Source organism: Calidris pugnax, unplaced genomic scaffold (genome assembly GCF_001431845.1).
Source record: "Calidris pugnax isolate Ruff unplaced genomic scaffold, ASM143184v1 scaffold103, whole genome shotgun sequence".
In the NCBI taxonomy this organism is placed as follows: domain Eukaryota; kingdom Metazoa; phylum Chordata; class Aves; order Charadriiformes; family Scolopacidae; genus Calidris; species Calidris pugnax.
Genome location: NW_015090990.1, coordinates 7,891,108 through 7,918,990, shown reverse-complemented (window position 1 = coordinate 7,918,990; position 27,883 = coordinate 7,891,108). Strand labels below are relative to the sequence as shown.

The 27,883-nt window shown below is 37.4% G+C and overlaps 1 protein-coding gene across 1 annotated transcript in view; it reads right to left on the bottom strand.

The window, feature by feature from the left end:
- The window catches only part of MYO3B (myosin IIIB), a 185,697-nt gene that overhangs the window by 60,019 nt on the left and 97,795 nt on the right, over positions 1–27,883 (bottom strand). The window contains exons 23-28 of the mRNA XM_014954229.1: positions 20,916–20,995; positions 16,707–16,784; positions 14,752–14,957; positions 4,466–4,577; positions 3,382–3,544; positions 2,590–2,670 (exon numbers count right to left, since the gene is read on the bottom strand). Of these exons, the coding sequence (XP_014809715.1) occupies positions 2,590–2,670; positions 3,382–3,544; positions 4,466–4,577; positions 14,752–14,957; positions 16,707–16,784; positions 20,916–20,995 (720 nt within the window). The remainder of the gene's footprint in view (positions 1–2,589; positions 2,671–3,381; positions 3,545–4,465; positions 4,578–14,751; positions 14,958–16,706; positions 16,785–20,915; positions 20,996–27,883) is intronic.

Here is a 27,883-nt window from a genome sequence, read left to right as displayed (position 1 = left end):
TGTCAAAGCGTACCAGCAAGAATTAATTTACATTTCAGATGAAAAAGGTTGACAGCATGAAAAGGCATCTTGTTTCTGGTATGTGAATGTGCTGTAATAGATCGGGAATTCTGAAAGGAAGTTCTGAGGAAGCTAAAGGGATAAGCCGAGCGGCTGCTTTTATTGGGAAAGAGATGAAAGGAAAACAAATTTCAATATGCGCTGTTCTGTAGAAACATGTAAGCCAAATGCTTCCTAAATTTCAAGGCCTGCTTGAGTATGGGGGGGGGAGGGAAAGGAGAGGGAAGTACATATATTTTAATTATATGGTTTTGCTAATGTCTGGATGACAAATGCAGACAATCCATCTCATTGCCTGAAATGGCTCATTTTAAAAAAAAATACAAAGGTGATCATACTCCATTTTACTGAAAAGCTGCCTTGAACTACACACACACATTTTAAGATATGAAGGGAAGGGAGGGATTTGGAGTTGGTTTTGTCTCCATGTCACCAGGCACTTGGACAGTGTAATGTAAACAACAGAAAGACTGTCAATATATTTTAAAACCTGGAAAATGGCCACCATTAGCAAGCAGGAGCTTTGATTTGAAACACAGAATAATTAGCATGTAGAGAGGAGAAAATGTGCACAAAAAGAATTTTCAAATAAAAAGTCCTAGATACAGGTTTCCAAGGGCAGACAGAAATGTGTTGAGAATTGTTATTATTATTATACCCCTTCAAAAGCAGCACAAAGATAGGAGGAGCAGACAGCCTAATTAATACAAAGGTGCACTGTGTCACTCTTAACCCTATAGTCCTAATGCTTATTCACCCAGACTGATCACTGAAACTGTCAAGTGCCAGGTTACAAAGGTAGACAGTGTGTGCTGGTGGGAAGACTGCTAACAGCACTCCTCCAGCATTAGGTCCAGAGGGATCAATACAAGTGTCCAAATTCAAGGGTATGTGTATGGTCCCACTGCCTCTGCTCTGCCATGTTCAGTGCAGCATCTCAGAGATGGCAGGAGGGAGCACAGCTCTGAATCTCTCCCATGTGTGCAAACAGCAGAATAGATCAGTTGCTTTCTATAAAGAGCTACTAATGATCATGCATCTCCTACATGCCAAAGAAATCTGGCTGGATAAAACTGTAAGGCAGAATGTCCCCTACAGTCTCCAAGTGATACTGCTTCACACCAGCTTCCTACTGAACCGGAGACAACTCTCACCTTAAGGAACAGGTAATAGCAAGACAGTGCGAGTCAAATGATTCACTTTCCTTTTTAGGACAAAAGGCTGTTGTAAAAGTCAGGAAATCAAAGTTCAGGCATGACCAAGTGTAAATGTAGCAAATAGTACAGAAAATAGTTGCAGGGGGTACTTCAAGATCTACTCTCTGTGCTGTCCTGAAAACAATAGAAAATGACGACACAAAGGAAAGCAGGAAGGGGAGAGAGTGCTTCTGTAGTCCCTCAGTGCTTGTTGTAATGGAAGAAAAAAATTCTCCTTCACAGTTCTCCATTTAATAGAATATTCTGCATTTGACCCTAGAGCTATAGTTCATGATTCTACGTAACAGTATGCATGCAAAGCTATAAATTATTATTTTATCCTACTGACACTCTGTTCCTTTCTGAACTAGACTGGTATTCTGCTTTCTGCTGAAAGTCACAGTGATGCTTAATTTCAGAGTAGTAAACTTAGACAAAAGCAAAAAAAATTAATTTACTAGAAAAGGCTTGAGAACAAAGTAAAAGAACATTTAGAACACATCTTTTTCAGATTGACTTTAGACTTCATGATACAGAATAGAGAGGTGACAAAGCTTAAGGAATTGCAGCACTGGATGCTGGTAGAATAAAGGTGGTACCTTTGTTTATCTGTAAAAACATTTGCTACAACTCATTTTTGATCAACTTCAGTCTTTCAACCTGGGGTTGGACAGGAAAGGTGTATTACACTGCATCATATGGAGGCTGCTTCATATTGGCAGCATCTGAAAACACCATTGAGCTCACAGCACTGGCTCTTAGATTTCCATGCCATATGGTACCCTACTCTCTACTAGAGACCTACACAGCCCTATGGGCCTGTTCCTCCAATAATCTCTTTAAAGTTTATTCAAATTCATATTGATATGGCTGCATAGGAGTCTGGCAGAGAATCAAAAGATTGGCCAAACCTGGCAAACCCAGCAAGCATTCAAAACAAAAACCTGGCAACCTGCCAAGATCAGGCCTTGACACAAAGACAGAAAAATGCATGTCCAGTGCCTCCCATCCACACTTTTAGTCAAATCAATCCAGTGCTTCATACCAGCTCTATTTGTAGTTGAACCATACTGACTGTGCTCAGAAGAATCTTAAAGAATTAGCTCAACAGCTTTTAATCAGTTTGTGTTGCTTCCAGAGAAGTACTTACAAAAAGCCCAAAGTGCATGATACCTGTCACTGATGTCATTTGATACTGAAGAACAGACGATTAGAAGAAATTATTTTGATAGCTTTAGTTTGGACTGCAGGTATTTCTCTTGGCTATAAACACCAATACATGAAATCACCTGCACCAAATAGGTGTTGGCAATTGAAATAATGTTTTAATTACCTGCTTGAATATGTATAGCAGCATCAGTTCTTCTGTTCCTTATTTCCTTGTACTTCCTGCGAGCTTCATATCCTCTCCAGGCTAAAAATACAAAACCATGTGCTGGAAATTACATTTATTTAAGGAAGTGCTACAGAATCTACAGAGTCAGAGATGTGCTGAAACTTTCATCCCTCCTGCCATAACCACTCCAGCCCCCACCCCCAATACCTCTTCCCCATCCACCCACATGTTGAACTCTGGGTTCACGAATGCAGTATCCACATCCCCACAACTTCAAACACTGCTTCACTCGTCCAAATTTTAATTGTCACCATGTGCTCACTGATATCCTCATCCAAAAGGCAAAGGTGCATGATCATGTCAGCACAAGAACTCCCCTCCTCACAGCTCCCCAAACTCAATATAAGGAAGCCTGCTAAGTTACTGACACTCAGCCTCTCAGGCTGAAGTATGCTATCTGGAATTCTGGTTTACGTGGGGGCAGGGGGGCACGCTGCTGCACTCCATTAATGTGCTGCATGCTAGCGTAGACATACCTAGCAATATTTTCATTTTGTGCACAGGCATCACATCCAAAATACTAAAATATTTAAATACACATGTTACCAAATACTAAGATAACACCTTAGGAGTAAATCAATAATGTCTGCCTCAATTAGCTGGAGAGAAAAGCACCTCTGGTTATTTTGATTTAATAGTAAACTATTATGAATGAATAAATAATGTACATGCAATTTAACAGCTTGAAATGCGAAGGCACTCAATGAAATAGGGAATGTGAACATTTACCTGACTGTATGGTAACAGCACTATTCTCTCTTTTCTCTTTGACCTTCTTGTACCTCCTTGCTCCAAGCCATCCCTTGATATAGGCTTGCATGACCACCACCCTCCCTATAACTTCTCGCAGGAACAAATTTAACTGCTCTATATGGTAATACTTCAGAAAAACCTGAAATGGAACAACAACAAAACAGCATTACATGCAGGCAGTAACATAACCTGTTGTATTCTGCCTTTTCATTAGTCTTGCATCAGGCTATTTTAGGGCACTGTTGCTGAGAAAACTGGTAGAATACTGCTTGCTGATATCATAGCAATCTTGTGAATCAAAAATTTGCTTTCAGCATGCTTGTGGAATTTTATTATTCCACAGATTATAATCACCCCATTGCAAAATAAACCACATATTTATCCCCTTTACGTAGTAAATTGGTCAGGAGGATATTTTCAGGTATCAACAATTTTTAAATATAGCCTTTCTTGACAGTGGGAAGATAAATCCTGGGTTGAATTTGTTCTGAGACATAATACTGTCTAACAGGATTCTGCTTCAGGAGGCAAATCCTATGGCTGCTTATATATACTTGCTCTGGATCTTGAGCAGGAAAATTCTCCATGTTTTTCCTTTGTGCACTGTAAAACAACTCAAAAAACTGTACACAGAAGTCAACAACTCCATTTTAAACCATGAACAAAAGCTCTTGACAGAGCCATTGGGATCTCACCTGAAACTCCACAAATGGATAATGTACTAAGCAGGCTCGCGGGATGGGCCTGCGTGTGAAGTTTCAGTCATGCCATGATTAAGAGCAGGAGGAACTTCAGGGAGGCACTACCACAGCAGGCACTGACAGATGTACTGCCCTTATCAAGGCAGCCACGTGCAGAGTGTGCCTTGGGGAGGTACCTAATGCATCTCTCCTCTTGCAACACTAACTCCGCTGGCTCGGGAGGGCACCTCTGTAACCTGGGAGGCTAACTGGAGCAAATTCCTTCCTCCTTTGTTCATTCATGCAGCACTTTTCAAATCACTATTAGACATGTTTTGCTAAAAGGATATTATCCTCGAGAAGATGTTAGCACCCTCTACCTTGGTTTTCCCAAGAATCCAGTTGTCTAGTTTAGATTTCTCCAAAATGGCAAGACAGTTTTCTCTGCTACCAAGGGGTGTCTCGTGTGCCTTGAATGCAAGGTAATAATACCTGCAAAACCAAATGACATAGAAAGAATTGACTTGACAATCAATATGCACTTTCACTACTCTTCTCTAGCTCAGAGCTGCATCTCTAGAACTCACAGGTCAAATTCTCCCTTATATTAAGTCCTCTTCATAAATCATGACACAGCTGCCACGAACAGATATTTGAGCACATACATGACATAGGAAAACGATTGGTACCATAGTGGTGGCAAGAATCTACTGCATTATAGAAATCCCCAGTTGGTGTCATTATCCATAAAAGTCTTTCACAAACCAGTGCAACTTAGGAAATACTCAAGGTTACTCTGAATTTTTCAGATGAACAAGTGACAGGGAGAAGAAGGAAAAGTGCTAGTACTAGAAAGGAAAGCAAAACCAAAACCTTTCGCATAATGTGCAAAATAAGCACGCCATCTACAGAGCTACATAACATACTTTGGCACAGTAAAATCTCACTGCAAATCTGCAAGTTCGTTGAATAAGTAGGTGCTCCCTGTGGTGTTCAATGGACCTTTACAGATTTCCGAGTGGCAGAAAAGTCAAATACTAGCACCAAAGAAAGAGAAAAGCACTAAAAGTAAGTTATTCATGACCTGATGCCTGTTTCTTGAGACCAATGCTAAAAAGGCATTTCAGAATCTTTCAGTATTTTAGTTACTGGCATCGGTCATTTTTTCACAAAGAATCACAAATGGCCTTGACATTCCTTGGGAAGCATAAATCCACATAAGAAGTCCAAGGGTCTTGAACTTGTAACAAGATCACTGCCATCAATAGAACTCAAGGGAGCCTCCCATTTTCAGTAGGACTAATAGAAAGACTGAGTATTCTCAATGAGTGAAGACGAAGGCCAGCATTAGGAGGGTCGGCAGTACAATGATACAGTGATACAGACTGGTTATTGAAGCTGAAAGGCTGCCACTATGTGTGAAAAATAAAGATTAGTTTACAGTAAAAACAACTCTCATATCAATCTTAATTTACAGACAGCAAGATGCTCAGACTGCATGAATACTATCTGTGTTTCACATCTCCAGAAGAGGTCATATATATGCATAATTAAAAAAACTGGCATTACTATCATATTGGCAAGGATTTTATCAGTGCTGATGTTTAAACAGAATTAACAATTAACAGCTATTTTAAAGAAAAAACAAGTGAATTACTCCTCAAATGAAGGTAATAATTTTCTTTACTCACAAGGATTTCTGTGGTTATAATGAGGTGTGTAAGTCATTAGGCATGATGTCTTTTTTCTGTTTGATTGGGATAAGCAATTAATGGGAACAATTATGATCAATTTCTGTGGCCTTTGGAGCAGGCCCATACTAAACAACATTGACTTTTCTTTTGTCCATATTCCCTTGTAAAGAACTGCCCCTAACTATTATGTGAAATACCATTATTGTGCAAATAATTAATGAAAAGACGTTTGAATTAAACAGACATTAAAAATGAATAGACCAATCCCTACCTGTAAAGCCACCATGCGTTATTGAAGAATGGTTTTATAGTACTTAAGTAACTCTACTTCCAAACCATTACGTTAAGTAACAGCAAGAACATGTGCCAGTTAGTCTACAAATTTAAGGTTATTTTAGCACAAGTACACTGTTGGATGGTACCAACTGCCACCTCAGCTCTCATTTACGAACCACCATGTGTTGTCTAGGTCTTTTTTAAGTCATACTTCTAGAGGTGCTACCCTATTTACATTGTGTTTGAGAGAAATTGGTAGATTGAGCAAACCATTATCCGAAATATTAGCATGCAGAAGAGCCATCAGATGTTCTTTAAAACGTAAAGAGAAAAATCTGACCAGTGAACCTCAAAGACAAATTCTTCTGTAGCCACGTAGTGGCAAGAAAATATCCCACCTCATACTGAAGAAAATACGGAGAAGCAATTACAAAGAACGGAAAAGCACAAGATGACTATTTTTTTTTTTAAATCAGGAGAATGTGATTTTCAAATATTAGCTCCAGTTAATCTCTAGATATTAGCTCCCGTTGTCACAAGAAAGAAAAAAGAACCACTAAAATAGTCAATAAAGATCAAAGGGGAACAAAATGACATTTGAAAGCAGAAGCACTGGAATCAGTCCTGGACCAGAGACACAGATATTCACCCACTGGAGACATTGCCCACTCTGAATAATGATAGGAGATTATGTATTACTGAGTTATTTCTAATGCAGTGAATTTCTCAATAACATGATATTTCAAATTCTTTAGTCAAGTCTTTCAAAATACTGAAAGTCATGCCATTTAGTAGGTATGGAGAAACATGGTGTATTTAAAAGCAAAAAAGTACATTTCCTCTGCGTTATTATTGAACTTAAGGATGTCAGTTTCAGAAGACAAAAGGTATTATGAGTTGCACTAATAAAACTCGGATTTAAAGTATACATATCACAAACAATTTATGACAGCGTGCAATTTCAACACATACTTAACAGATAAATCAAGGAAGTTTCACTAATAGTAAATTGCCGTTTGCTTCAAAAGCCAGTTCAGATAGCCATGTTATTTATGCATGTATGTAACTTAAGGAGTTCCTTTCCTTAGAAGAAAGAAAGGATTCAAATGAGGGATAACATCAGTTTTCTGGTTGTTCATACATCTTTTAAGGTATGTTGTAGTTGGGAATTTTAAAACCCCAGAACAGTTTTTAGATAGCACTGATGCAATAAAATAGTCAAGGAGGATCTCATATTTTTTCAAATTTACTATCTTATCAATAACGTCTAATTACTGAGAAGTTGAGGTTTTATTTGCAACAAATACCTGGCTAAAAAGTATTCTGAGCTATGCAATTTTCAGGCCTGACTATACTATTTTGCTTATGACAAACTTCAATATATTTCAAATGTAGTACCCTCTCCATTAGCTCTTTTTCATGACCTGGAATGTAGTTGCTTTTGGTACTCAGAAGAAAAACATAAATAAAGCAAGGCCCATTTTTCTTATCAAATCTTGTTTTGACAAAAGTTATTTATAAATTTATCTGTCTTCTAAGAAAGCAAGCCATTCAGAATAACAGTAACTTTAGAAACCATGCAAATAAATAACTTCAGTTTCTGTATGTTCATTATTTCATATAAACTTCCTCTAAAGGGTGTTTTTCCAAATGTTTGGATTGATCTGATCGCTGCACAGCAGACTCCTGTAACTGGTTAAACATGGTGGGATATCAGATTTTCAACATCAGATCTTCAGTTCCTTTTCAGTTACATCATCAAAAATAAGGCAGAAATGACTCAACTCATCAAAAATAAAGTCTGTGTCCTGGGTTGAGCAACATGGGACTAACTTCTCTTCTAATGCTGGGGAAAACTGCACTTTAGAAGACTCTAGTGTCTGAATTCATGAAAATATTTACTTTACAGCCAGCCAGGCTCTGTGGCATTCAAAGTCTCACTGTTTTTGAGCCTTGCCACGTGCAGGGACGAGGAAGAGCAAGGCCTGGGCATTTGACCCAGGCTGGCCAACAGGATTATTTCATACCATGAACATCACATTCAATATAAACCAGAAAAGTTTGCTGTGTAGCTCTCTTTTCCTTAGATGGGGGTGGTACAGAGAACTCCTTGCCCCAGTGATGTACCCTTGAGCCCTTCCCTTCCTCCCAAAGCCGTTGTGCTCGCAATGTCTGACATTTATTGTCCACTGTCAGGAGCACACAGCTTCCTACTGATATAATTGGCTGAGTATAATTCTTGTATATCTTTTATTAGTATCAGGATTAATACTGATTCTTTAGTACTACTGTTAATTATTTAGTCTTATCCTATTAAATCTATTTATATTTCAACCCTGGTGTTTTCTTGCTTTCCCCAATTCCCCTTTCTGGGTGGGGAGGGGTCATCGGGTGATAGAATAATTGTCTAAATGACAATAAATTGTTATGGGTTTTCTCAAACCATAACAGTCTAGCAATATGAGACTTGCAATTTCTTTTTGATCATTTCTCCTCCAGAACTGCTTTTGGAGTGTGCATTCTGGTCTCTAGATCGGTGTTCCAAAGCTCAAATCCATATATTTTTTTTAAGAAAACACTTTGTTCTCTATCTGGTGCCTGTTTTCATGACTGAATCACAGAACTGCAGATGCAAAAGTAGTTGACTTGATGTGCTCAGGATAACTGTATGGCAGCACAGAATGTGCCACATAGCGTCATCCAAATATTTTACGTGATCTAAAAATCTTTGCACAGTAATGGAACATATGGAATATTTGGGAGGAAGGTAAAATGTATCATGTTAATGTATCTAGTAAAAGTGTGCAAATATTGTACCTTGTGAAACTGTAAAGAAAATGTCTGGGAAGGCACCCAAAACTTTGGGGTATATGCAATGAGAACTAATAATTTTGATTTATTGGCCTAATTTCATCTCTATCATACTTAGGTAAATCTACTGTACAGAGATCACAATGTGACCTCTATTTACAACGCTTAACCAAGAGAAGAAACCAGATACTTAATTTCAGATAAGTAGAGCTGGAAATCACATTTGTTTCCAGATGAGATGAAAATTTCATAACTCTACTTTTTTATTTCCATATTTGCACTTGTTATTCCAGCAGAAAAATACAGTAGTCTGGAATACTTCAGTGCTCTTCTATGTTAAGCCAATACTTTTATTTTATAGTCCTTCATGTGTTGCTTCATAAACATGCACATATTTGTGCAAAAATAAATTATTTTCTTGGGTTATACATCCTGCTTGAAAATTTCTTATGCATGACACACATTCGTCTATATGTTTCCTAAAAGTACTTGACTAATTACACTCTTAGCAGCAGTAAGACTGAGTAAGAGAAATGTAATTTACCCTCAGAAGAACTAATTTCTCAGAGCTGATGAAACTTTGGAATTATATGTTTCTTAACCAGTGGTTCTTACACTGCACTATAAACTATCCTTCATAGATGTGAATAGTATTCCAGACAAAACATACATTAAAATGGGATTAACTGTACTTCATAGTCATTAAGCATAAACTAACATTTTTAAAAGTTTGATTTATCTCCAAATCAACAATTGCAAAGCTAGGCCATGCAGAGTTCAGGTTGAATGTTAAAAACATCCAAGCATGCTAAGATACAGAAAATTTCAGAATGATGCTATGCATTAATTATCTGATTTTGGCCAATGCATTTTAGTGTTGGTGGCTTTAAATTAAACTGATTGTAAACAAATGGTTCAATTTCTCTCCCCTCCTACAAGGGTGAACTGTGGAGCTGTTCAATAAACAGCATTTGAAACGCACCATTAACTACTATGCTAGTGTCTCTTACTAAAGTTCCCTTCACATTTCAGACTTAAAAGCAGCATAAATTCTACACAATTAACTCAAAAAAGTAATGATTAACCCTTTTTCTCCTTAAAACAAGTCTTTCCACTAAATATACTGGCCTGAGGTGAAGAATGGACAATATGTGAAAAGCATGAGGTGCAAAAGGATAAAATACCTTTATAGCCAGACCCTCAGCAATAGTAGGGAGATTCACAACATTGCAAGAGATGTTTGCTCCTTCTCAGCCCCAGAGTTGGAAAGTTTAAAAAGCCCATGTTTTTAGCACTGAAAGAGCTGTTAAATGACTTCCAAAAATTCCTAACCTGTCTTGCTTGTATCTCATCTCTTTCAGAAACTTTTGCACCTGAATTCATACAATTAATTACATTTGACTCTATATTGAGTATGAATGAAAAAATGTAAATTAATAATGAAAAAACATAAATTAATAATGAAAAAACATGTAAAAAACTTTTGAAATTCAGTAACAGATACCTAACACCTATGTTGTGAGTCACCAGATAAACAGTGAATCACAGAAATACCCTCAGAAAGGCATAATTTGGTCCATTCTGCATATACAATTCATAAGGGGTTATCAGACTTTTCACTCCTAGAAGTTTTGTATCTTCTCCATCCTGCAACTGTTGCAGAACCAGTGTTCTGTGAATGACAACTGTCTAGAAAGTACATGTGGAATGTACAGTAGTTTACCATATTTAAAGTGTACAGGAACATTATACAAATCTGGTGAAATCTTAAAGCCACTGAAATAAATAACAAACATTTCCATGGATAATGGTAAAATCAAAGTATGGGAGATGTGATAATTTTCTTTCCAGAAATCAGTTCGGGACTTTGGCACAGTGCAGACTCAGTGCTAAAAGTATGTTTGCATTAAAAATGCAACATTTTAAAACCAAGCATTTCTTTGTAGCAAAACTGTTGACTTTAATTTAATTCAGTGCTTCCTTGATATTGAATAATAAAGAAGTCTACCACCACTGAATTTTGGGGGTTAGAACAAAGCATATACTGATATAACATGTCTCACAGGATTTTGCAGTATTTGACTGGTTTTTATTCCTAGCTCTACTCAATGCAGAATGTGACTCATTAAGGTCAATGAGGCTTTATATAGTCATCAGGAATGTAACACTGACAGGTTAGAGACTGCGTGTCCCAGGTGTACCAACGGTGACCTTACGCAAATTTGTACTGTGAGGCTGAAAAAGCAGAACCAACTTCCCCAGGATCACTGTTACTGGAATAGCACTGGTATTGCCATCAGCACGTGATCCGAGTGACATCATCTGGCTACTGGGGAGTAGGTAGCGCTTATAAGAAAACTGTATCCTGCATCCTCATGCAGTACAAAGAACTTTAATGCAAAACGTAAATGGGTAGAGAAGAACAAAGACAATCTTTAAATGTAATTTGTACAAAACTTCTCAACACACTCCTGGCATTTAGCACCATTAGACTCTCATGTCCCCTATCTTTCAACCCATGGAACAGTATATGCCACATTATGTACCAGCTGGGGGATGCGTGGTGAGGACACACCTGCATACCACATCATGTCATGTGAAGTTCCAAAGGCCTGGGCACCTGGATACAACAAGGAGTGCCCCATCCAGTGGGACTTTCCGTGCAGGTCCCCCCTAGAAAGCACGCCTCCCTTAGCTGCTGTGCAGTGCATGGTCACTATGTGGCCCACAAGCCAGGCACACCAGGCTGCCTGATCAGCCTGATAACCTGTGGATGAAACCTGGGATTCCAGCCTGAGAAAGGATCCATGCGGCTTCACAGCAAACACACAAGACAGGCACATGATGGCTCAGGGTACAAAACAAGGCCAATGGAGACTACGTGCCTGAGACCTGACAAGTCCAAATGCCTGAGTGCCTGATTGTTTACAGGGGCTGCAGATTACATTTTCCTGCTTTAAGTAAAAGAATATGCATATTTATATACATAAAATAGATGGCTGTATACTTGGCTGGAGAAACATTGTGTGAATGAGTTACAATTAAGTCCTTTCCTCACCATCTGTTTTTTAACCCAATAAACTACCTCCAGGTTTGCAACACTGAAATAATTTGTTCTACATGAAAACAGAAGACAGTAAAGAGTAACATTAGACAGAGCTTTATCTTTTGTTTACCTCCCACCTGATAAACCCTGAATGGTTCTGTTCCCTGCCTTTGATTGTTTTGTCCTCATATTTCCGGCTAAGAGTTTACAAAACAGCATTATTGAACAGGCAGATAAGAAACACACCTATTTGTTTAATAACATCAAGGGAGAAAAAGTGCTGGCTCATCCATTTTGTTGTTAAGTTGCTCAAAAGGATCAAAATACCAATTAACTTGCTGGCTTAGAAAATCTTTGATATCCTCACATTTACTGACATTTTGAAACTCTTGTTCATACTTGCCTAATGTCTTTTTGATTATGAACAAAGAAGTGCCAATCTGTTTAGCATTTGACCTGTTTTCTAAAACATTTTTATGTATTCAACTACTTAGTTCCTAAAAACACTTGACTAGTCACGGCTGTAAGCTGAAGAAAAATGTTTCTTGTTCCATTGATGGCTTTTTTAAGCATTGTTTAAAAATAAAGCATGAACTGAACAAAGGAGCAAGAACATCCCCTCTCCCACTCCCCCATTTATATTCTGAACTCAGGAGGTCTTCTATGCTGTTGGGCAAATTGCTAAATCTCTCCCCCACTTCCCTTGTCATGTTGACTTTCTTTCCTGAAAGAATTACATCAAGTTGAACTAAAAACTTGGGGAGTATCTGACAAGATGTTAAGCACAACTTGCCCTTATCTGCAGGAATGGAAAGCTACAGTCAGCGCTGCTTTTATTACCATTACTTTTCGAGGTTGTATTCAAATTCAGTGCACTTTTGAATGAAAAGAATCTACTGATAAGAGGAAGCCTAATTTCCTCTCAATTTACACTAATTTCAGTGGAGTTAATCTTAGTTCACTTATGTGTAAATTGGACAAAAGTTAAGGTTAATAATTCTGCCTTCAGCCTCTTCAGTACATTGCAAAGTTGTGTTAGGGACCACAAAAATTATCCTCTTTGTTAAACCTGCCTTAGAATGGTGTAGGCTTACTAAAATTAGCCACGTAACAAAAAAAAAAAATAAGGTGGGGGGGAATCACGTCTGAAACGTAAATTGCTTTGATGGACAAATGAACATGTTAGTTTTCCTTCCTAGGATATGCATCTCTAGTGTTTTCCTATTACATATCCATTTAGAATACTAGTATATTACAAATCAGAAAAATTCTTATTTTTTCAGAATGAATTGATTAAGCAACAGTTCAACATCTCTCAATGCAAGGACTACAGATTTCCAAGACCAAATGACTGATCTACACACGTGTAAATTTACCCAATCTCTGCTTTTTAGAAAGGCCTGTGAAACTGTTTATGTCTTTTCTTTCTCAAAAACACAATCAGCTCCCTCGCTTTAGCATCATGTGAATGACGTGCTTTCAGTAGATTCATTAACTTTATATTGTCCAGATAAGCAACCTCCAGTTCAGAAAATATCATTAAATGCTTGATTTACCCATTCACTACTTGTTCTGACTGTTGAATACTTGATTGTTTAACAGTACTGCTTCTGCTCCATTATTGAATTACCAATCCTAAAGACTGGAAAACAGTACACAAAACACAAAACCAGTATCTTAAATCTAGAGAAAACTGTAATGATCATATAACCATATTGTCATCTTAAAGCCAACAGCATTTTCTGAATCAAATTTATAACTTTTTGAGAATTAGAATAGCATTAAAGGTAGTAATCATAGCCAGACAAGATTTCAGGTGAGCAGAGATCTGGTTATAATTCATATACCTCCAAGATAAATGACTACAAGGCTATGAAGCTATTACAAGGAATATTTCTAAATCACAGGTCTTTCTTGCACATGAATGTTTTTTCCAGTTATACCAATGTACTGCATTTCTTCTTTGTTAGATTTATGCCAATGCATGGGCACATGCTCTTGACCTTCTCCAGAGCACAAGTAGCTCTTTTCAGCTGAATTTACATAATTTCTGACGTGACAAAAAATGAAGAAAAGGGGAGGGAAAGAAGTGAAAAGGGTGTAAGAAGAAGAGGTATAAGGGCAAAACGGGCAGGCAACAGCAAAAATTTGTTATGTGAAGACCCTCTACACGGGGAACTACACCCGTACAACATCCCAGATTTGAATTCACGCTTTAAGTTTTTCCACTATGACTTTTCTACACAATAAAGGATGTAACAAATAAAATTTGATACCTTATTCATAAACATACTTGAAATCATTTTTTACAATGTGTTATATCTGAAATCAATCGATTTCCCCTGAAAATTTCCCTGGAATATTCCTTTTTTTTGGTCTAATCTAATTAAAGTTTTCAAGCTTGAAGTTAACACTCTCCTCGGAGATATATATATATATATATATATATATATATATATATATATATATATATTTAAAACAAAAGCTTTTATATCAGTTCATTCTTAAACGTGCACATTCCTCATATGATGGCTGAAGGTCACTGACCTTCCAAATCCTTGTATTATGATGCATAATTTCCACTTGTTGCTCTACTGAAGGAACCATGGGGACAGGCTTGTTACTGAATATTAAGTGCTCACTGCTGGTCTCACATTGACTTTTTTCCATTAGAGCTCAGATATCTCTTGTAGTCTTTATCTCTGCTACTCACTGCTCTCATCAGAGAATCAGACCATACATGGACAAACCAATGTTCGTAGAACTTTCTGTACTTAAATGTAGAATATATATTATTGAATGAAATTTTAAAACAACAGCTATTTTACAGAAGTCTTACCTTTTTACAAACTCTTCAAAGAGGATGCGATGAGAATACCCCTTTTGACGTATTTTGACAGTTTCCAGAATTCCAGTGTATCGTAGCTGCAGTAGAACTCTCTCATGAGAAAATGTCAGTGCTTCTCGATCATCATTAGGTTTAATGCAGCGGATGAAGTGAGGCTGCCCAACAACCATTTTGGATAAAAGATCCATGAGGGAGTACTAGTAAGGAAAATAAAAAAAGACGCACAGACTTGAGAAAAAAACTGCAATGGAACTACTTAAGCAGGAGATATGTATTTGTAAACAGTATGTAATGCTTGATCACTTTTTAATCTGTAATGTTAATCTGCACTAATGTTTTATTAATTTTTAAGATTTAGGTTAAAACCCAGGACCTATTAAAAGTTTTCAATTGTAAAAAAAAATAAATTATTATTCTAGTTCTTATTTCTTACACCTTTTTCTTCATCTCTCCTTATACTACATTTCTGCAGTTAAAGAAGGCCCATATTAAAAAAAAAATAATTGAAGAATGTCCTAACTGTAATTCTACTGTAGGAACATTTGAACAATCAAATATCCCCAACAGAAGAACAAGCTTTATTGTGAAACAATGAATCACAGAAATTCACAGAAAATCATGGTAAAAGGGTTGCAAGAAGTCATCAGTTCAGTCCTCTGCCCAAAGAGAACACTACATGTGTCTGCACCATTTCAGGCATGTCTCTGTTTAATCCATTTTTCAGAATCACTGAGGGCATAGACTACACAATCTCCCTGGACAATCTACTGAAGTGCTACATTATCATGACTATTCCTAATATTCCCAATATCTAACCTAAATCTTCCTGCTGTAACACAGACCCATTACTTCTTTTCCTATCCGCCCTGGACATGGAAAACAATTTATTCCATTGCATTTTACACTAAAATGAAAAGTGTGATCAGATCATACATATCAGCTTTTCCAATGACTCCCATGAATACTGATACTCTGCTCCATCCTCACCTCATTAACCCACTGTACGATCAGTTGTTGCAAATGTACTCACTCCCAAAATCATATACAAATCCAAGTGGACTGTGGTCACTTTGCAGTAGGCTAGAACACTCCACATCCATACTTGTATTACTAGACACAATGATGCCTCTAGGTTCCCAAATTTGGCTGTGTGCTCTTGTACCCTCTACACTGGGGCAACATCTCAGTATATATCAGCTTCCTCTACACCCTTCCTTACAGTATTTTGCACAACAAAGAAAACACTGCACAAAGCTTTGACCCACAATGGCCAGCACAGCACTGTGAACCTCCCCACTCTGCACGGTACAAGTGCAGCCCAAGGACCAACAGCTCAAAACTTTTCCACTCTGCAATGACTGCAAGAAAAAAAAAAACATTAACCAAGAGCCTTGGATTGGTATGTGGGTTTCCTGAATCTTAACCTTCCAGTTCCAACATTCTCAATGCTTTTTCCATACCTGTTTTAAACACATATGCAGAAAACACATTACCCCAGAAAGGATTACTACTGATAAAATGCCAATCCATATGATTTGTAACAGCACTTCCAAAAGATTAATTGTTTTTACTTGTTGTCACAAATGACAAACCTTAATCTTTAACAGTAGGTATCCCTAAGCTTGTGAAAAAATATTAAAGTTTTAGTAATGACAGCTATTTTATTTGCATAAAATGAGGCCTGTTCTAGACTTCCAGCATTTTACGTGGAAATAGTCTAAATTCTAGATCCTGTTATCAATGTACTCAGCAAAATTAAAAAAGTTTATATATGAGGAAACAGAAAGAAAAGGAGCAAAAGAAAATTTATGAGGTTACAAAGGTCTCTCAAAAGAATAAAAAAAAAAGCTCTTCTTATTCTCTTTGATATCACAATCCCAAAAATATTTTAGAAATACCTATTGTTTTTATCACCAAAGCATTTGTTTACAATTTAACTTTTGTACCCTAAAATAGGAAGCCATAGTTTGCCGCTTCATGTTAGTTGTTTCCTCGGGGTGTCGCATAACCTCCATCGTGTCAACCTGGGAGACAAAATTCAGATGTTAGAGCTCTTCCAGAAACACTGCAGATCCACCCCACCTCGCCCATGAAAGCTGGGTTCAGTTTTTGTTATGGCCATTCCTTCAGGCATGAGTACTTCCGAGTACTTTATCAGAGGTACGAAGGCCAGCTTCGAACAGATGCAAGACATGCACTGATTTCAGAGCAAACTCTAAGTGTTCCAAATGATTTCACATTTTTGTTATGATAGTGTAACACTAGGCCAATGAAGCAGCTCTCAAAATGCAATGCTTTATGAACTAATTTCTAAAAAGTATTCCTCTTATCACCACTATAACGAACTCCATCAAGTCTTATTTTCTATAGAAGAGTTACCATTTTCATAATTACCAGGAAGTAAATTAGCAAAAAGCTGCTTAATTTTGCTCATGTATGGAAAAAAATGTTGTGGTTGGGTAACAAGTGGCAAACAAAGTGGGTAATCTCAGAATATATAAGCCTTTTCCTTTCTGCTGTGGTTACTATTAATTACTATACATTGCCATTTTGATGCCAGGAATTTCAGCAATCTTACTCTGCTGAACTGCCATAGCTTCAAGTAACACTTTTTCAGCATTTCAGAAGAGTTATTTTTAGAGGGTATGCATGGACAGCAAACATATTGCTCCTTGTATATTTTAGTTATATTGTCAGTACAGCTGTTCTTATCAAAATGAAACCAGAATTTATGAATGAGTATAACCATGGTTACCAATCACAAGCAGATTGTGTTGCTGTATTACAGCTCAACAAAATTAAAGAAAATCAACCAGCATCCTGTTTGCATGGAGCATTAACAACATTTTAGCATTCACTTGCTTTGTGGCAGTTTACCATCTGCTCTGACCAGGTGGCATTTGTATAAACCAGATAATGCTGTTGTCAGCACCTGTGCTACACTTCCTGGACTTTGCTCCATTCCATCATTTCCAACACTCACTGACTTAAGACCACTCTTCTGAACACTAGAAGTAATTGCTGAAAGATTACAGTTCTCAATAAAGTAACTGTGTCTCTTACCTTCAGGAGATATTTAGGAGACTGCATGCAAAATATAAAGGAAATGAAGCACTAAGTAGTAATAGATCAAGTAAATGGCTTTCGTGTTGGGGAAGAAATCAAAAGAAAACTTGTGAAGACAAGATGCAGAATACAGATGGTGCAAAGAGAGACAGATTTCCATCAGGGTGACCATAAAAATTTCAGTATGTTTTTGTAATCTGTGATGTTCTAGCCCAGAGTGGTGTACATGCATTAGTACGCATCTCAAACTAATAAAAGGGGGAAAAAAATTTAAAAAAAGATGCAGTTGGGTTTCGGTTTTAACTATGTTAACAGAAAACTCTGTAATATATCCCAGGAAAAATGCCTTATCAGCACAGAAAACATCAAACATCTTAAGAAGTCACCTGACAAAGTAAACATCAATGACCTAATCAAAACAGCAGGCATGTCCATCAGGAAGGATACAGGAATGTTTCAAAACTATGTTGGAAAGACAACTGCTTTTTGAGAATTGGTATCTAAATCTCTAGTAAAGGTCAGGTAGAAGACCAAAGCTGCACAAGTGAAATTTGACAGTAAAGTTCAGAATAACAGGTAACACTTAATGTTAAGAGACAGGCAATTTAATCATAAAGAACACAAAAACAAGAGCAAAAGCAAATAGTTTGAGGACTGCAGTGAAGTCCAAATGACCACGAATTTGAGCTTCTAAATTTGATTCTTGTCTGTCTAGAATAGCAGAGTCTCTTAGTGATATTGTTGTTGGATGTTCAGCACTCACAATCTCCCAGTCACATCTGGAATCTCTGCTGGCCAATAAAGGCCAATAAGGGCTTATGTTCTGCTTTTTGGGCAGTAGGATACCAAAAGCATCTCCTTTTCACAGCTGCTTATTTTCACCAAACCTGTAGAATCTTACGATCTTTCAGACTGCCAGTCTGTCAAATATGGTTTACTACAGCCTGCTGGGTTCAAAAGGGTTTTGGTTTGGTTTGGGGCTTTTTGGGGGGAAGGGAACGAACACACAGAAAGACAGATGGTCAGGAAAACTCACAGAGGAGATATAAGACACTTTTTCTCAGAAAATCAAGGTAAAACGTGTATTGTGAGATTCCTTTTTCGATGGATGATGTTGCAAATTCAGATCTGTACAACCCATAAGGACTAGGATCAATTTCCAAATCTTTTTGACAAGAATATTTCAAGTTTCCACTAGAAAAATTTTGATAGACCCCAAAGCTAGGGAGGTTTTCCTGTACTAATTTTTAGAAGTTTTGTCTCTGGTTAATTTATAACACTGTGTGTCTCTGAAGCTATGCAGTTTTATGGTAGGGCAATAATCACATGTACATCAGGCAATAGGCTTTATCACAACTGGCTTGTCAGAAAATGATAGAACATAATCAGAATGTCATGATATAATCTTGTGTTTTAAATCACTAGCTGCTCTCTTCAAACTAAAATGAAGAATATTTCAACTGTTGAGTCACATTTTTACATGACAGTAGTAGTGACGTACAATATACATTTATACGATTACAACTGAAATGGAAAACAGCTTGACCTAGAAAACTCAAACTGCTCCACCAGTAAAAACAATTGCTTATGATAATTTTGAAACAATATTAAAAGAACGATTTATGACATCATGTCACCTTATGAAGTCACTGGAAATTATTACTTTCACATATTGACCACACCTGCTGCTGGCATGGTATGAAATACCGTAAACCCAAAAAATACATTAAGCAAAAAAGCTCATCAATTAAATAAAAAATGAAAATTTCCAAACTTCCAAACAAAACTATTACATTTGGGTTTGTTTAACAAACTGCAAAATAATAATTTAAAATATTTTTCCTGAAGCCGTTTTAATTAAAGTTTTATGAAGTTATAAGAAAGATTCTTTTCAGCCAAAAAATATTTCAATTAACATTTTCTGAATAGTGCTGCACTTTGCACATCTTTTAGCTCCTATAAAAATTCGAAGAGTGAGTAAAAACCTCTTAAACACTACTTAGTATAACTGATTGTGTTTATTAAAGCTTTAGAAGAGAGCTGTTCTACTCCATTCCACTTGTATCAATAAAATGCATGCTTAGAAAGCTTATGCTGATTATAGCTGGATGTGGAAGACAATGTGTATATAATACAAGAAAATTGGAAAGGCCATTATCTGTCCTTCAGCCCTGAAAGTGTTTATACCAGAGAGGAAATAAATCTCTGAAATCCACATCTGTATTTGCAGGTACAGTGAAGGATATAGAGGTCTGGGTAACATGAATTACTGTATCAACATTTCAGCATGAGCTCCTAATAACAGGAGAGAATGAAAACTTTTGAACAGTTGCTGTTATCACATTTGTTTTAAAAAATTATTACTGTTGCTTTGGAGGGAAAAACAAACTCCAAACCCTTAACTAACCTAACAGTACTACTTAGGGGCAGGGAGGGTGTGTACATGCTGTAAGTTTGAGGTACAAGAGTTTTCCTCACAAATTAAGTGTACTCAGTTGGCAACACATCCTATTAACTGCAATAAATTATCCCATCCTTTTGCAATTATGCCACATATTTTTACGATAAAATCCAGAGCATTTAAATTCTAGAGTTCTTCTTTTTAAAGAATAGTAGTTTTGCCAAGTCATTATTTTCTGGCCATCTATCAGTCACAAATGTCCCCTGTTTTTTCACTTGCAAGTTGAATAAAAAAGGAACAGATCATTTGGGTTTTTTTCAGCTTGCCTTTCATACTGTGAAACACACTATTTAAATTTTATCTATTTAAATCTTTCTAGGCCAAAATTGCCAGAGAAAAACCTTGACCCCATTGACATCAAAAGGGATATGGCTATCAATATCAATGTAACCGAGATTTCACTCCATAAGTTTTAAAGATTAAATTGATTCTTCGTTGTTTTCTACAACAGGGTCCTCACTAAAACTGGAAACTGCTTCCAGCTGAGGTCCATGTTTGCTCTGGTATTAAGGCAGATTCTTATTTAGTAAGAGCCTCACTGCACGCCTACATAGTTAAGCATCATGTCTATAGTCTTGCTGTAATATTTTATGAACAACTGCCTGTATTTAAAGGGAATGCTACTAACCTTGATACGCCCAGCACTAAGCTGTGGAGGCAAAGACCTAGAAGCTGCCGTCACTCTGGCTCTTGCCTGTGCCAAGTTACCTGTTCAAAAAGAAAGAAATACATACTGCAAAAACTGTTGAAGAAGCTTAGCAGGGAAAAAGTTATATGGTGGAAAATCAGCTTGTACAACAGCGCTAAAAATAGCAGACACCACCACACTTCTTCCACACCCCACTCATTACCAATTGTGCCTACAGAGCATTCAGCACAGGCATGACAGAGTGCAGTGTTGATTTAAAAGGGAGGAAAAAGTCAGTGATAAGGTGGTATGTCACTGACCTTAGCTACTGAGCTGATGAAAACAAGGACAGCACAAAGGCATACAGCTCAATCACTAGTAATCAATTTCCCTGTGACTCATTGAGAGATTTAAAAGCGAAAAAGACAGCAGAAACAATCTTGTTTCTATGAAATCATGTGGATCCTGAAGTGTTTAGACAGCATCTTAAGCTCACAAACTAATGAAAGAGATGAGAAAATGATAAGACGGTATCTTTTTTTGACCTTTTGACATACAGGCCTGCTTAATCCCCAATCTTATTGTCCCTCGGGGTTTTTAAAGACTGACTCAATTCCTCAGGCAAAAACATATTGTGGTGTGAACTGAAAGACAACCGCCTGTTTTTAAATGTACAGTATGACATGTCCTAAACTTTTTCCTCTGTACTTGTAGGCCAAAGTCATCACAAAATAGCTTTTTTCAAAATAAAGGCTCAGAGAAGAGAGAGGAAGTGATATGGGACTGTGCATATGCAAGACACTCTGTATATTTCAAAGTTTTAGCAAGTCTAGCACAAGATGTCCAAATGTTTTCTCTGGCTATATCTTCAGAGGCTAAACTGTGATTAATAGCATTGAAAGAACCCTTTGAAGCAGGATTGGTGACATCAAAGCCCTAATCCATGGGTGGCAGGATTTTTATAATGAGTGGGAAGCATTTTAACACATTTCAAAGGATTTACAGCATGAATAAACAATAGGCCTCTGCAGATGTACCACACACCTTTCAGAACGAGAACACATAAATAAGTGTCCGTTTTAATTTAAATGTAAATAAAGTGTTAACACTTCTTTCAGATGCTAAGTGCCTTGTTTGCATCAACTCCAGTGTTTAGCTGTTTGCTTTACAGAAAGTCTGTAACTCTAAACAGTCTTCAGAGTTTTGCTAAACTATTTATTACATAAGTGGTAAAGGAGGCAGGATGGGAAAAACGAGAACCAAGAACACTTAATCACTAGTAATTATTCCATAAGGGAGCAGAGCAAGCCCAGTACCCACAGAACACTGAAGGGAACTCTTGCTCTTACTTTTCTCCGAACAAGAAAAACACCAACCCCGTGAAAACAGTCTGGGGGCCAGCACTCAAACACAGCAATGACAGTCTTTGGAGTGATGCAAACATTCTGTAGTCATTTGAGAAAGTATTTCTCCTTTAAGCTGCTGGCATTGGGGTTGACACAATGCTGCAAAACTGGCATGGCATTGCCAGATCTAACAGTATGTTACCTGACAGTTTAAATCACAGTGCAGAACACAAGGTATGTCCGTGTTTTTGAAAACCACTTTAGGCTCTAACGTGTTGGCTAATGAGAACTGCAACTCCGTTTTATAAATCTTGTATCTATATACACAGGTGGTACACACACTATATACATGTATCTCTCTAAGGTTAAAATAAAGATTTTAATGAGCAAGTAGTAGGTGACTTTATTTTTCTCTTAGCTGTAATTTTGATACTTTTGTATGTTAGAAATGACTCTTTTGTGCCGTTTTTGGCTAAAGTAGATAACCTGGAAAGGTTGTTTTTGGCGAGGCTTCTGCTTAGCAAATCTAAAGTTTGAAAGCCTCACACTGGAGAACTGATGATACAACATGGGATAAAGAGAGAAATTGGGAGAAGAAAAAAAATTAATCAGACTGTTTAAAATTACTAAAATGTTGTTGCATTTTATAACAAGTTACAAAACTCTAATAACCAAATAAAATTTAGAATTTTAAGATAGTTTCTCAAGGTTCACCATACTCACTGCTGGCGTTAGGTTTCTAGGGTTCATAATTAATATCCCTGAGCTCTCCCTTAGTTCCTCATGCCAAACTAAACCCAAACTTAATCTCATGTGGCAAACCAAGCAAATAAGCAAGCTTTTTCATTAACCAAAAATCTGCAATGACTTCACAAACAAAAAGACTCCCAGAAGTGGTTAGTTCCTACTTAAAAAAAGAAGTTCTTTATGTATTGTGATTTCATTCTTTAGCTACTTCCTTCTAGGCATGAATTCTTATCGGTGCTTATTTCATGTGTCAAGTGAATTCCTATGTAATTACTATGTAACTTCTGAATTGTAGCATCAGATGAAATCCACAGAAAAAGTGTTATTAGGATTTGCTTTCCCGGATCAAACACAAACACCAAATGATGCTTCAATAAAAATTTGTGAATTAATCATCTCAAGTAGTTCATGTTCAGGAAAATAACTACCAAAATAACTACCTATCTTTAACATGTCTCAGACACTACAACTAATAAACAGAACAACTGTGGTTTGAAAATTAGCCCACATAATAAGAAATGTTTCACCCAGAGTTAGCATGGTGTTTATAGTCAGTAAACATTGGGTACCTGTCCCTGCATTTGATTTTCATTTAGAAGGTCATTTATTACTTTACACACCAAAAATAATTAAACGTTACTCCACTTCGTGAAGAACATCAATATTTGAAGAACAAACGTTTTTAGATAATAACGTAGCCAGTTAAAACTGCCATGAGTTCCTTGAAAGGTTAAACTGGTTAAAGGTTAAAAGACCACGCTGTGCCTTTCAGAAGTCTAACTTCACACCTATTATATGGTCAACACTTTAGAGAAAATACAAGCGACATCCATGTAGATCTAAATAAAATACTACCTATACTAAAATCCAACTCCATAAAATGGGCTGATTAAGCAATTTAAAATCCTCTCCAAATTTTATTCTTTTTTTTTTTTTTGAAAAGTCATTCATGAGGGAGAGAAGTTAATGGTTAAAATTACAATTAATCTTTAAAACATGTACAAGTTTAATTTTATTCACATGCATTTCCTTTTCAGTTCAACAGGACTGCTCATCTGAAAAATTAAGACTCCTACCTACATGTCTGCCGGATCAGAGACTAAGATCTCTGGGATTCATTTGTGTCAGTGGAGGAGTCAATCGGCCCTGATGTTTCTCTTTTTTCCCCCCTCTGCTTAATAAAGTTAGGAATGTCATTAATGCTTTGAGAAGTTTCAGCCATTAAAGTTTGTGAAGCACTCTGAGAGCTTCCAACAAAAAGAGAAGTAGCAGCACAAAAATCTATGCACTCCCTGGCTAAGCTCACTGTGACAATGCTCAGCAAAACTCCTTTTGTCTTGAAGCTGTACAGGAGATCTCACATCCCTGCAAACATACTCTTTACTGATGCCTCATTTCAGGTAGGTGAGAAAGACCATACTGTCCAAGTACCTTATCTCTTCTATTATGCAAAGCCAAGTAGAAGTTGTTTTAAAAGTATTTTAGATATTTGCACAGAATCGAAAGAAGAAATGGGTTGTCTTCCATCAGGCTGGACTTTGCCAGTGTTCTCTAGATCTCAAAAAGGACTAGTCAGCATTCCTGTCTTCCTACTTGCATCCCTGGCACTTCCTCACTGTGTGATCTGGCCGAAGTAATGATTTGTCCAGCCGTTGACTTTCCACACTAATTAGGAAAAGTACACTCTCTGGCTGGATGTTCTGATGTTACTTACGGTTTGTCAGTGCTTCATTATTCTTAGGTGATGGGTTCTATAAGTAGCATCAAGCAAATATTAGGAATATTAGCACTGCATTTATAACCTCACTTTGGTTATGTCTGCAATAGATCATTCCTCCCAAAATAAGAGCATGCCAGGTAAGAATTATATTAAGCTGTGATACAATGTTCAGTTTGGGAAGTGACTTACAGAGAAAAAGCCTAGTGACAATGTCACCTTACTGTACAAGCTGTACCAGGGATATTACTACTATATAAAGGGCACAGTACAAGCTCTTTCCTTATCCTCATATATTTTATTAATTTCTTTCATGCTTCTGGTTCAGATAAAGAGGGGTTACTTGAAACACCATGTAGATACAGTATAATATGGTCAGAAATGCTCAAATGCATTCATGTTTCATTGACACTACTTCTAATCACAGCTAAGCACTTCCACTCCAGAAGAGGTACAGAGTCAGACAATGTCTTTGACATACACAGATTCTTCTCCGTCTTTCCTTTCAGTACATTTTATCTAGCCTAAGGAAGTCGACTGCTTATCTCCATAATGCATTTTCATCTTCTGCTACTGCAAGACTAAGCTTTTCTTAGCTCATCTATAAATGAATACATGTACTTTTTTTATTGGGTACTAATTTGAATCTGGTCACTGACTATCAAAACTCTATTCTTTTGAATCACTGAAGTAATTTAGGCTAATCTTGTGCAATAAAAAGCTAAGAATCCAATTTTCTCATCTGTTACACAATTTTACACAATAATATATTTATAAAAATATTGTCTGGAACACAACTATCAATATCGAGAACTTTCACTGCTGCCTATTCTGAAAAGAGAATTACTTTGCTTCCTATTCAGAATAAGTAAATAAAAAATGAGAAATAGTATTTTCAAAATCAGATTGATATTACAAAACAGAATCTGATAACCATGAAAACTTAGTAATAGTGTGGCCCACCTGGGAATAATCTAATTATGAGTAATCGCCTCAGGAGCAAAAAAGATGCACTTTTTGGCCCAGATTATTTGAAATGAAAAATCCTTACCACAGTGAACTGGCAAACTCTGATCCTAATTCTCAATTAGGCTAAAGGTTTCTTTAGCCTTATTAGCATGAAGTAGACACAGATCATATTTACAGATACTTAAAAGCTTTACATTGCTAGACTGGGACTGGAGAACCTGAGTGTGAATTCAGTGCTGCTAGGCTTTCTGCTGCACACATCGTAGATACTTCAGTGGTCACTTCCCACGTTAATGAGGCACACACTGGCAAACACACAGCATGACGTTTACAGCAACAAATAAAACTTTGCTTGTAAACATCATCACTGCTATGTTTAAATATTGTTCTCACAGAGTAGGTTAGTAGACTTCTTCTAGAATACAAGGGAAGTAAGGCACTGACAGCAGCTGAGATGAAGGTCAAACTGTCTGCTATATTCCAAGATATGTAAATGTATGATCTCAGAAAGAAAGGTCTTAACTTTTAACCTTACCTACTAAAGAAGAACAGAATATGGTATATAATTAGTTATATATATATTAGCTAGCTGGGTCAGTGTCCCAGCTGCTGCATTACAGAGAACAAAGTCACAGAATCATAAAATCATATAACTGTCTAGGTTGGAAGGGACCTTTAAGATCATCTAGTCCAACCATCTGACAAAACAACCATCACTAAACCATGTCACTAAGCATTGTCAACCTGTCTTCTGAATGCCTCAACCACTTCCCTGGGCAGCCCATTCCAATGCTTAATAACCCTTTCAGTGCAAAAATTTTTCATAATATCCAATCTGAGCCTCCCCTGACACAACTTGAGGCCATTTCCTCTTGTCCTATTGACACTCAGCTTTTTACGATTTATACATTTTCAGAAGACACAGGCCATTTCTTTCAAATACGGTCCTCAGCAACTTCCATCTACATAGAATCATAGAATGGTTTGGGTTGGAGGGGACCTTAAAGATCATCTTGTTCCAACCCCCCTGCCATGGGCAGGGACACCTCCCACCAGACCAGGTTGCTCAAAGCCCCATCCAGCCTGGCATTGAACACTTCCAGGGATGGGGCATCCACAGCTTCCCTGGGCAACCTGTTCCAGTGTCTCACCATCCTCACAGCATAGAATTTCTTCCTCACATCTAATCTAAATCTCCCCTCTTTCAGTTTAAAACCCCTTCCCCTGTCCTATCACTCCACTCCCTGATAAAGAGTCCCTCCCCATCCTTCCTGTAGGCCCCCTTTGGGTACTGGAAAGCTGCTGTAAAGTCTCTCTGGAGCCTTCTCTTCTCCAGCTGAACAATCCCAAGTCTCTCAGCCTGTCTTCATATGGGAGGTGCTCCAGCCCTCTGATTATCTTTGTAGCAAGAGTCCCTCCCCATCCTTCCTGTAGGCCCCCTTTGGGTACTGGAAAGCTGCTGTAAAGTCTCTCTGGAGCCTTCTCTTCTCCAGCTGAACAATCCCAAGTCTCTCAGCCTGTCTTCATATGGGAGGTGCTCCAGCCCTCTGATTATCTTTGTAGCACTCCTCTGGATTCACTCCAACAGGTCCATGTCCTTCTTATATTGGGGCTCCAGAACTGTACACAGTACTCCAGGTGGGGTCTCATGAGAATGGAGAAAAGGGGCAGAATCACCTCCCTTGACATCTTTGGTAGTGTACAATTTGATGTTGTTTTATGTAATCTACCCAGGACAATAAACCTTGAAATCTCTGGGGAACAAGAGACAGGACAGAATGCCACAATATCTAACATCAACAAAGTACCCCCCCATCAACACAAAGTCTTCTGTTGCCCCAGCAGATTGCCCTGGCACCTGTACCACATCTGTAACTAAGATCAGAAGAAAACTACAAAGGTGTATTTTCTGTGAAGACTCCCCTGTTGAGGAATTCTCCATTACTTTAATTAGCTCTACTCAGGACAGACAAGTTTCTTCTTCCAGAGTTATGTGGAAGAATACTTCTCAAAAACATACACAGGTTGAAACTATGGTTACTACACATGCTGATTCAGCTCTGGTCTCCCTCATGGTTTTATGCAACTGACATCCATTTTCTGCATGTTATGTAAGATTTTTATTTTTTTCCTCAACATCATATATGCTTTATCTAGAAAAGTAAGAGTTTGATTATGAAGAACATGGA